Genomic DNA, 13,123 nt, shown 5'->3' with positions numbered 1-13,123 from the left:
TTTTAAATTCCGGATATGGCATTAATTTTGATAAAAATAAAGTGTTTTGACTTTTAATTATTATTTAACAAATTTTCACTGAGATCTTCGCCTCCATAAATATTAGAATGAGAATATTCTTTAAGATATTAGAATACGCTTTTATATTGCAAACAATATTACAAAATTTACTTTAATTATGAACTTAGAGCAATGAGGTTGGAAAACATTAATTATACTATCAATTCTTTAAAATAAAATGTTTTAAATACATTATTATGATGTCAAAATTAACCAAAAAATAAGAGAGGTCCCCGTATCAATTATGTTATTTTAGCCGTACTATCATTTTTGTAGAGTCATGCCCCATAATTAAAGTTGTTCGTGGTGTTAAATTAAGTTTTTTAATTTCAAGTAGTTTTGGAATATGTCTAAATAATCTTGAATTTTGTATGGCAGCTACTGCAAAAACTTATGTAAAATTAATACCTTAACATTTTTATGGAATCGGTAACCCTATAAAATTATTTTATAGCTTCACAAGAGTAATATTTAGAGTAACCAAATTGAAATATTAAGATTTATGGCTGCTACATGTATATTGGACGTATTTCCAAGTCTATTAAGTGATTAGAAAATAACTTGCCTTATAAAGTTCGTTTTTATTAAAATGTGGGAAGGAAAGATGTGGTGAGTTCATTTTATCAATGAAAAAGTTTAAAGAGGGTTTTTACGTGTTATTCAAAATACCGAAAGGAATTAAAAAAGCAATTCTTTCTGAAATATATTTTGCACGTTATTGCTTGAATTGTATAATGGTTTTAATCGTTAATTTTGTCAAAAAAAAAATTCAAATATCGAAATTTCCCATTTTTTTTTTCAATTACTTATAGTTTAGATTTCAGTGCTAAGCAACATGAAGCTACTGTATTCGTTTGCACTTCAAGGTATTTAATCATATACATTTAAAAAATATTTCTTAAGTACATATAAGTAAACCCATTCAAACCTTCTTTTTTATTTTTTTTTTTTTGGAAAGACTGGATATTAATCGCTTATAATCATAAAAAAAATATCAAATTTCAATAAATTTTTAATTTGAAGAAGATGTTTAAGTGTTTGATGTTTCCATTTACTATCGGCAATCCTTCTTCATATAGCTATGTGTCTTTCTTAAGAAAATTTCACATATGTAGCCTTAACCATCATGTGAAAACATTAATTTTTCAATGATGGGAATAATGTCTGTAAATTTGTACATATATAAAATAAATAATAATTATAAATTTGTATTTTTTTCTACTATGATAATAGATTAGAATTAAAGTTTTTTTTTGTTGAAATAATTCTTTTCTTAATACTTATACCTATGTTTGTATCATTATAAACTTTTGCGTTCGTTGTATGTGATTACAATGTATATAAAATCTCTTTGATATATTTTGTACATAAACATACACTTGGGTACTTAAAGAGCGTGCTGTCAATTTAAAATTTTTTTTTCTTCTATGCATTCTAAAATTATATTTTGTATAATAGAATTTTTGAAATGATGAATTACACTAGCAATTATTAAATATTATTGATTGATTAGTTAATTAAGAGATTTTTCAAGTTCTCATCTCTTATAATTTTTGGTTTTTTTTTTTTTTTTTGTAATTTACTTAGCCATTAAAGTAGTGTTCTTCATAATATATGATCGCTCTTATAAATACGCTCTATTAATAGTACATTTAATTAAGTAAATTGAGATATTATGAGATTAATTAAAAGCCATTGATGTCTCTCTTTCTCTATATGATCATGAAGTGTCAATACATATGTATATAGTATAAATACATATATACATATATATTTGTACATATTTAATAACTGTATGCATTAATCAATTTTTATTTAAAGGTCATTATTAATAGAATTTTAAGTAAACGTGTTTTATACAATGTGTACACAAGCACGCAAAGTTAAAGAATATAAAGTATGTTTGTATGAAATGAAGAATTTCATTAAGAATGAAATGGTGTATAATTATTGAATTAATAAGTCACTTTTTAAAAAAAAAATAAAATACTTAAATTTTCTAAACTAAAAATTTTAAAAATCAATGACCCTTTTTAAAAGGCTAGTATATTGTGTTGTATGAAATAAAGTTCTGAAAAAATATCGTATGTCATATATTAAATAAATAATCTGATTGACATTTAATTAAAATTCTTAAAACACGAACATACTATTTAAAAAAAACTATATCACAAGTTGTAATTAAATATAATGTGTACATTTACCCACGCATATTATGTATGTTAGTCGTAATCTTATATATGGTTAATAATAAGTTGACTATGAGTTTATTTTTATAGTCGGGCTCGTATATAAGCTATTCGCACATATGAGCAGAGCATACAAAGGCATATATAAGACATATAAAGCCATATACAAGGTGATTCTCAAAGATATAGGTATAACAACATATACCATTCGTTAGAGGATCGAAAATGGGTAAAATATTTGTTCCGGATTGTAGTGCCAAATCTCCAGGGTTTCCGAATTCCAGGGATTTTAACGAATTTTCGCGAAATTTTTACTTATCCAAGTTTTTTCTATTACAACTTTCGTGCTGAAAAAGATAGGCACGTTAGATAATTTCGTAAGAAATTTTTTAAAACCCTTTATTCTATAAAAATTTTTTTATAGAATTTTGCCTTAGTTTTAGCTTTAATTTAAGTCGTCAAGCATTAAAAAAATTTTTATGGTACAAAAGATACAGCAAAAAACCACGTATATTGTGAGCCAAAAATTTAATTAAAATCAAAGGAGATGTTGATAAAACTAAAATTAAATTCAATCTTATATTCCTTTATTCAAAAATTTTACAAATTTCTCAAAACGAACACCAAATTCTCCTATGAAATTCATTTAGTTCGGCAAAAATTTATGTTTTTCTTCTTTCAAATCTATTTCTATTCAATCGCATATTTTAAATTAATTGCTTTACTGTAATTCCTCTTTAGTTGTACATCAATCGTACACCAATTTTAGTTTTTGTAGAAATATGTTGAAAATTTATTAATTATCTTAAATTATTTATAAATTATTTATTAGTTTAATAATGTTAATACAATATTATTTACAAACTCCATTTTGTGTAAAAAAAATTAAATTTTCCTATTAATAAATTTTTTTTCTAATAAAATAAATGTCAAAATTTATATGGCATATCTTTAAAAATTCCCTCCAGCTTGATAATTTTAATAATTCAGATGCCAAATGGTGTCTAGATTCCAAAAATTATTTTTTCAAATTTTTAAATTGCACCCAATGTGAGAAAAATGCATTTAAAAATTTCAAACCATATAGGTACCATTTCTTATAAAAATTGGCAAAAATAAAAAACCTATCAATTTTTTTTACCAAGAAAAGTTTCGAAAAAAAATTTTTGATTACTAGATTTTTTTTTGTTTTTCCTAATACAAAATTCTGGGTTTCCTTTTCAAAAATTTCAAATTTTTTTAAATCAATTATTGTTTTTCAAATTCAAAGTTTGTATAAAATTTTGTTTCAATTTTGTTATTATTTGTTAGATTTCAATGAAAACAATAAAATTCAGATTTTTTACAAAATAAAGTGATGTTCATCCAAAACAACACTCTCGTCATCCAAAATTAAATAGTTGGTAATTAAAGCACTGAAAATAAGTAATTCAAAATCAAAAATAGTGAAAAATAGGGACTTTAAAATATTTACATAGAAATGATTTTTGTGCTAAATTTTCTGTACCATAAAAATTTTTTTAATGTTTGTGAACTTAAAGTAAAATTTAAGAAGCTGGGCAAAGCTCTATAAAAAAAAATATTTCTTACAAAATTTTCTAGTTAGTAAAAACAGAAAAAATAAAACAAGGGAAAAATTTGATTTTGCCTAAAGTTCGAATGCTTTGTATTCCGAAGATACATAAACTACAGAATTTAGTAACATGCTTATTTTAAGCCCTTTACTAGGCCTTTCAAAAACTTTTTGTTTGAAGTCCCCATCTCTTTCAGAACGGAAGTTATAATCAAAAAAACTTGGATAAGTAAGTATTTAGTAAAATTCGTTAAAATATTTAAATAGATAGTTTTAAATATTTAGTTAATATGACAAATTAAATTTTGTAAAATTTCAAATAAAAATGATTTGTGAGAGAATAAAATTTAAAGTATAAATAGAACGAGAAATTCTTTAGCATACATTAATTTTCATAATACTTTTTATTAGCAGTGCAAATTATAACTCTTTAACTTATAAAAATTTTAATGAAATAATTCATAAGGTATTATACGAAAGTATTCGATTACTTATACATATATTAATTAAAAATAAAGGGTTGGTAAAAAAAAATGTTATTAAGACTTTAAATTACAATAAATAAAAGAAAACATTAAAATATAAAATTACTATTCATTTTCGAAATATTTAAAATATTATATTGAACTCAAATGTTCAAATAAATTAAATGTGAAATAATCTTTTTAATCTTCTTAAAAAAGAACCGAAAACAATTTCAAATAAAATTATTGAATTGGCGGTATTCAGGTACTTATTTTGTAATAAAATTTTTCCAGATTATAGAGTTGTGCATATATTTTCTTTCTTTTTCTTACTTCTCCACATTACAATGTATATACATTCTTTAAAATCTGTTAAGATTCACGCCTAAATTAATTTGAGTTTTATATATGTACATAAAATTGTCATTTCCCTCAGAAATTCTCCGAATTTTTCATAAAGACAGAATGTATACAATCTATTGTTATATTAATAATATTCATACCTATGTGTATATATACCACATTAAATTAAATGAAAATTCCACATTTAATTTTCATTATAAAAATCCTTTTAACTCAATAGCTTTACCGAATTATTTAATCCTTCATTAAATTTTCCTTGAATTAGTAATAATTATAACAGCAACATAATGTGAACCATTGTATAAACATACATAAATAATAAGTATATATATATATGTATATAAAAATTAAGAGAGAAAAAAATCAAATAAACCTAAAATATTTAATAGGTAATCATATTACAATGCCATTGTTTATTATAAGTATATATTATTGTATTTATGTACATAAAATATACTCATTAATATATTTAATATTCTATAAAAAAAACAGAGAAATTCCTTTAAATGGTTTTTATAACAAAAAGGACATTTCACATAATATATACAACAAGATATTTCTACATAAATTTATATACTATATAAATTCTGTTATATATTTTATATATGTATAACAGAAGCACTGTGTTTCTGAGTGTTCCATAAATTATTGTGTGCTATTTAAAAATCGATTTTAATACCTACCTGAAAATAAATACATTATAAACGCATATTTTTATACATACATATAAATGTATCCTTGTAAATAGAATATACAACTATATTATGTGTGGATGTGCTTACATAAAAGGTTTGCCTTTATTTGTATATGAAACGCTACTATATTTTGTTATTATTAAATCCATCAGATGGTCACTTAATGACACACACCATTAGCTTAATGAATTAAAAGAGGATATCAATCTAATGAATTCTGTCAATAACAATATATAAATTTTATTTTACTAGATATATACTCAATATTTTATATACGAACAATATTAATGCAATATAAATATATATACATCCATATGTATAAGTATGTTCATGTACGAATCATCTTCACATTTTATCGATATAATAAAGTTCATTGTCCTGAAATATTTAAAAAGTATGCTATCATTATAATCATTATGGTAATCATTATTATTATTAATCATTATATTATAATCGTATAAAATAAAGTAAAATATAGCATGTAATATTGTAATAAAAATGTTAAAGTATTGATGGGTAATACTCATTCATGAATACACATAAAGTAGATTATGGACAGTATAATATGTTTTGAGCCTTAAATTGGTTATTGATGTAAGAATAAAATAAGAAATTTGGAATAAAATTTGTTTACATTTTTAATGGTATTTTTTATGGTATTGTAAAGGTATTGGAATCTTTCTGATAAATTCTTGGAATACTTACTCTTATTATTAAACTTATTAATTAATTGAAAATCGTGTCAGTGTGTGTCATCAAATCTTGTATCAAAAGTTCTTACATAAAACTTTTTCATGATCAAATTTTATATAGTCTTTTTTAAAAATTGAATAACTTTTAATAATTTGACATAAAAATGAATATTGTATTAAATTTTTTAATAAAGAAAATCCCGTCATTTTCTTATTTTAGAGTTAGAAAAGCAATAAATGTTTAAACGATATAAGATCAACGGCTATTAATTACATTTTTTATTAAGAAAATGTAAGGCTCCTATATAATTAAGTAAAAACTTATGACTACCATAGGAACTAATGTAAAAATGCGACGATTAATCCGTGGTTAAAATTAAAATTAAAAAGAAATTAAACAAATGACCGGAAATAACGAATTCAAACTTTTTCCGCAATCATAATTTCTTATAGTTTCTATTATAATTTTTATAATATTTTTGTAATATAATCGTTGTTCTTTTGGCTATAAAAGATGCAATTTGATTTTATTGAGATAAATATTTAAAAATGAGGAGTAAAAGTGCTCCACACTTGATTAAACCTATGATTTACATAAAAAAAATAAATTTCAATTACAATGAAAAAGATGTTCTATTAAAATACTTCTCTAATTACGAATGTATTGCGTACATTTAACAGAAATCTTAAAGTAATAATTTAAAAAAATTTTCTGCAATAATAAAGATCGAATTTGTATGTTATCGCAATATTAATTTAGTTGATCCCAATTAATATATAAAACAAATAACGTGGATTTTTTTTCGATAATATCTTATAGTATCGATGAAATATAATGTCCAAAATTGGAAGAATAAAAAGTAAAGAGGGCCATATTTATTACTCGGTATATGTATATTTATTAACTATTACATAGAACTATTTAATTTAATAGTTCTACATACTTTTGATTTTTTATTCACCGTACTATTTTAAAAAAATTTAATTGACCTTTCTACTCAGAAAGTTTTTGAAAAAAATAAAAAAAAGGATTAAACCTTATTAATAATGTGGTCTTTTCCAGATTAATAATTAATGCCGATTTCTGCTTTCTTTCATAGCACTATTAAAGGATTAAAAATTAACCGAAAAAAATTAAAATATAATTATAACTAAAGTAGAATAGTTTTTTATTTTTAGATTTGGTGTATTTTAAAATTAAAATATGATTTTAATGACATAAAATCTACGCCATATTAATAATTTAACAAGTATAATGAATGTAGAATATCAGGTGGTTTTTTTCAAGTCTTTATGTACTTATAAATACACAGTATATGTATGTAGTCATAGTTAATTCGTGAATCTATGAGTTTAATAAATTTAAATTCTATTTAATATTTATTTCAATAGTGACGTCTGCAATCAGCAATAAACTGAATAAGGTTGAGACAACGGTTTGTAAAGAAGCACATTTCCCTGTGAAATTACAGTTTTTAAAAATGGTCGTACATTATTTAAATTACTCTTATTCTATACCAAAATATATCGACTTATTGCATACATTTAGGATGAGCAAAAGAAAAAATTATAAAGAAATTTCAACATAATAGTTGAATTGGACGGTTTTCAAAAAAAAATTTATAGTTTTTGATGGCATGCTATTTATCGTTACTTTTTTTTAAAGGGGATAACTTGAGAGGGAATGCTGAGATATAGCTTGAGAGGGAAAGTAGATAAGTTGAGAGGAATTTATACAACTTAGTAGAAAAATGACACCAAAAATTTGAAAAAAGTAAAGTGTTTTAGATCACCGTTAATCTGCTTTGCAAAATTTAAGAAATATTTGTGATTTAATTACAATAAATTGCCAAAAATGCGGCTCTAACTTTGACAAAAAGTTTCTTCTTCGGAAATAAATTAATCTAATTTAAATGTATTTATACGTAAAATTTCAGTTGTCTATCTCAAAGGGTGTGGAAGTTTTGTAAACGGGTCTACGATGGACAGAGTGAATATAATAAGGACTTTTTCTAATTTTTTTTGGAAAAATGCTAAAAATGTTTCAAAATTTTAGTAGTTTATGCTGAAAAGCAAAAATATTGTACTTTTTTTAGATAAATCAATGACTTCAGCTCAGAATATTAAATTGTAAGAATAGATTTCATATGTTTTATTTATTATGTATGTAAGATAAATACGATGGTAAAATTCTGTTTATTCTGTATAATAGAGTTCTAAGAGACCAAGGTGTTATTCTACCACTACAGAATTCCTGCTTATTCATATGTAGAGCAACTGTGGTTTTGAAAACCCCTAAAAGTATACAATTTTATTTATTGAACCCAACGATATTTTATATGAAAGTTCTATAGATAAACAATTGATAGATTCTAAAAAAAAAGCAAATATTTTTCGGAATTCTAGGAAAATCAAGGTTACGAATCACTTGAAACTTTAAATTTATTCATAATATTTAAATGTATGTTAGCTATGTGTAACATATATTTATATTCAAAAATTTCTTATACCTATAACCTATAATTTTTATAAGTTTAGAAGATTTTTACAAATATTACAAATTAACTCCTATGAGGGTTTATTTTTTTTTTTTTATAATAATGCGTTGTCGCGTATCTACTTCTTCAATCCAATTATAATAATTATCATAATATTATGCTAGGATTATGCGCCCTTTATTTTTATATTATTTGTAAAATTGCATTTGAATTTTTAATTGAAAGCATTTTGACGCCACAATGACTAGACATTAAAAAACCTAAAAATATACTTTATTTTTTTTTCTAATTTATTCTAACATGAAATTGTTTTGATATTAAATGACAAAAAATAGAAAAGAAAATTTGAATTATAATTCACCTGGGTTATACCTGAATGCAATTCATGTATATTTAGACAAAGGTTAAACAAAATACCACCTGTTATTTCTATTCTAGAGTGATTATGTCAGTGCCCCATTCATTTAACTAATATTTTCAAGTTAAAATTTTTTTTGATAGTTTTTTTTTTTTCTTGGAATAAGAATTAGAAAAGGTAATTTTAAGATGAAGATTAAAATCTGTGATATCTTAATTATTATGCACTTGAATAAATTAATTATACATTTTACGTCATATTATACTCGTTTCGTATATGGAAATTAGAAAAGTTTTCAAATTTAAAATTTACATAAAAAATAATTTTCAAATTTGTCACACGGAAACAGTGTGTATTTTTGTTAGGGAACCCTCACATGTTGTTCTTTATCCAGTTTAAATATTCCACTGTAGCGCTAATTCAATATTAAACGCATGTATGCATGTATATATAAACGTGTGTGCGCCCAGTAAGGATTTGGTAAAATAAATTAGTTAAGGTCAAAATATTTGTTAAAAGTTTTTTTTTAAAAATTAATATTTTAGGGAATTGGGGAAAACGTTTAGGTTAAGGAGAACGGTTATATACAAAAACGTATTTTAATTTGATAAGATTATCAGCAATGTTGTGGAATTTATTAAACTTGATATGAACGTATATTCCTATTATTCCTCGATACGAATGTACTTAGGTTTATTATACTTCAGAAAGTTTTCTCTAGTCTAGCTCCGAATTAATCTAATAATTTAATATGTAAATACTTATGTATGTATATATTCTTTATTAAAACTAAAATCAGTTGTCAAAATTTTCGAATAGTACTTGTTTTTAATATATTGGAAATTTAAAACATACAAATGCAGGACATGCAAAGTAATGTACGTAATTATTAGTGAAAGTTGGTAGGCGGCATATACGCAAATACTTCCAAAATTAACAGAATAACCAGAAACAAACAAAACACTGAATTATTTTTCCGTTTTACAAGGATCTTTATTGGAGATCACCTAGAACAGACGCAACCAACATCAAATTGAATTATTTAAAATCTTGGAGAGTATCAGAAATAAAATTGAGCGTCTTCAGCATTACAAATATAATTTTTAAGTACAATGTTGCGTTGCATGCAAATTAAAATTTTCTAAAATATTACTGGATTCTATTGATTTATTCGGTGTAGAAAATTACAAAATATTTTGTTTGTACGGGTGAACTGTACATGGATTTTTCTCTAAAATAAATCTACACATGGCACATGCACACGTAATTTATTCCCTAAAACATATTTTGATAATTAGAAATTTTTTCTAAATCCATTTCAGTCAATTTATTTCGAAAATTGAACATTTTTTAATTTAAAAAATCTTATTGTTGACCATATTCTAAGGTTCATAAAACAATAATATCCGTTAAATTGTATGTTTAATATACACCTAAATACATGCATACATAATGTGTACTAAGTCTTTGTATCCCCATCCCCATGTTTACTTGGAAAAATATAAATATCCTGGTTCGCAATTACATAATAAACTTGAAAACTAAACAATTTATTCAAGTGATTAAAAAATTATTTTTAACATTTTTATTATTATGTTTTTTGTTTTCGACCTTTCTTAAATTTATACCCCAAAAATCTTTTGTTTGGGTATAATTGAAAAGAAAGAAAGAAAAAGAAAAACATAAAAATGAAAATGAAAAAAGGTAACTACCCTCCAAAAAAGGTAAACTTTAATAAATTTTTAAAAGAAAAGTAATTTTCACTTTATTACCTTTAATGTTTTTCTTTTTGTTTCTTCACCTTTTTTTTTTTTAAATCTTGAAATGAAAATTAATTATTTTAAATAAAAGAGAAATTGTTAAGGCAAATAAAAGAACATTACAATTTTTGAAAATTTGAACAAAGTAAAGGAGTTGAATGTAGGAAATGAAGAAAATTTCGTAACAACGGCGTAGCTATGACTTTAAAATTATAGTCGGTAATGTTGAATTGGTAGCCCAAAAATTTATTTGAAGATTGTTACAATATTAATAAGATAAAAATTGAATTTGAACGCGATTTTTCTTAATTTGCAACTACAAAGTTATCTGAATTTTAGAATTTATAGGTTGTACGAGTTCTTGAAATTTTTTAAATTAGAATAAGTTGCAAACGACTATAGAAATTAATTTTTTAAATTTTAATATCATCAGACACACTACTTATATTAAAGTGAAAGCCGTTCTTAAATTGAAGACTTTTAAAATTGAATGAGCTCTGAAGTAAGTTGTGTTTGAATAGTTTATGATTTTTGATTACCCAGGGCAAAATTAAATGATTACACCCTTAAATTGCTTAAACGTTTAGGTAATCATTAAAAATCTGGAAATGAAATATTGATGGTTCCATAAATCCAATTAAAAATTTTTTGTTATTGTAATTTTTTTTCTTAAATTCCCGCCATCATATTTTCTCAGAAAAGAACTGGAAATTTATAACAACAAAATTAAGTGATGTGAATCGATTGATGTCTGAAATTAAATTGCAAGTATGTAAAAAAGAAGACTGACTGATTTTTATAGAAAGTGGAGTGTTCCTTATGGAATACAATGTTTTTTTCTTATTTTATGCATTCTACAAATATTTAAACAAATCGTAAATGTGTTCTTCCTTTTAAAGTCATAAGAAGGTCGACACATTCATGTGTATACGGTATATTAAATATAGATAATGTAAAAAATATTTGCTATTCTTTGAATTGTTCCGTTTATTGTTGCCATACGTCAATTTTGAGTTTATTGCTATTTTTGTTTTGTATGTATTTTTGTTTTTATTGAGAATGCGTAAAAATTACAGAGGTATAAAGAGTGCCCCACATTATTTTAAAAATTTAATATTGTATACCTATTTTGATTTTATTTAAAAGTATGGCTTCTTTGTATAAGAGAAAAAGAATTTTGTGAAAAATAAAATATTGTTATACTTTATGTGGGTCAAGTTTTCTTTAGTTCAATTTTTTTCCAGACCATTTGACAGATAACAACTAATCTTTTTTTTTTATTTAAGATTTACTGGATTTTTTCTGTGATTTTGTAGAATTGAATTGAAAGTTCTCTGTTTGAAATCCGGTTGAAATTCCAATAAAATGTTGATCATTTCATTTTTAAGTCAATTCAAGACACAAGAAGAAGGAAAGAATATTTTTTTAAGAATACTTCAAATTCTTATTCAATTTGAGAAAAAAAGGAAGTCTTGAATAAAAAATCAAAGATTTGTTGTTATTTACAGTTGACTCAGGGTTGAAATTCTAAAAAAATTCCATTTTTTTTTTTGAATCCTTAAATGGAATTTTAAATTTAAATTTTTTATTACATTCTTACTTTTGATTATTTATTTTTCTTTTTTTGGAAAATTTATTGATTTTAATTTTTTTATGTTTGTTTCTGTGATTTATGCACTGTTTTTACTTATGAGGTCAATGTAAATTTATACGATCTGTGATGGCTATATCCAAACGTACTAAAATAATTTTTATGTATTTTCAATCAATATTTTTTTCTTATACATTCCCGAGATTTTTCTTTCTGTTTAAAATAATTTTTTTTTTATATTTTTACAGTTTTATTCATTATTGGAAAAGTATGAGGTAGCGAATGCAACAGTCACATTTAGGCGTGTAACATTATTTATACCAACAAATGAAGCCTTTTCAAAATACGAAGGAGAATTATCGGAAAATCTAGTTTTATATCATATTGGTAAGTTTAATAAAATTTTGAATGTGCAATGAGAAAATGTGAAAAAGAAAAGTGAAAATTTTTTTTATTATTATAAGTAGATTTCATTTTGTTTTTTAATCTTTAAGTTTCATAACATAAAAATCAGCAAATTTTGACGATTTTTTATTTTTTTTTTATTTTACTATGAATTCTTTACTATTATACTTGAAAAAATTTTTTAACATAAAAAATATTTTTGCTGTTTTGCTGACACGCTGATGACATAAAGTTTTTATGTACTTTACGATTATTATCCCTGAAAAGTTTTAAAAAGATGTAGGAGGCGACAAAATGTATAAAAATGTTATTAAAGTTTTATTTAAGTCTCTTTGAAGAGAGTGTAAAAAAATTTGTAATCGTGTTAAACTACGATTATAGTTCAAAATAACTTGTTCCATAAATTGCAATAGAGAAGTAAAAACTTGTAAATGAAACAAAGTATGTAAATTTTTTAATACGGAAATCACATGAG

General features: G+C 23.4%; 1 protein-coding gene across 2 annotated transcripts in view; it reads left to right on the top strand.

The window, feature by feature from the left end:
- LOC129613993 (fasciclin-1-like) overlaps nucleotides 1–13,123 on the top strand; it is a 113,992-nt gene that overhangs the window by 74,908 nt on the left and 25,961 nt on the right. For both annotated transcript variants that reach the window (XM_055528362.1, XM_055528370.1), the window contains exon 2: nucleotides 12,492–12,630. In XM_055528362.1, the coding sequence (XP_055384337.1) occupies nucleotides 12,492–12,630 (139 nt within the window). The remainder of the gene's footprint in view (nucleotides 1–12,491; nucleotides 12,631–13,123) is intronic.

This window comes from Condylostylus longicornis, unplaced genomic scaffold (assembly GCF_029603195.1).
Source record: "Condylostylus longicornis isolate FDR11 unplaced genomic scaffold, ASM2960319v2 ptg000004l, whole genome shotgun sequence".
Classification (NCBI taxonomy): Eukaryota; Metazoa; Arthropoda; class Insecta; order Diptera; family Dolichopodidae; genus Condylostylus; species Condylostylus longicornis.
This window is presented reverse-complemented; position numbering and strand designations above follow the sequence as displayed.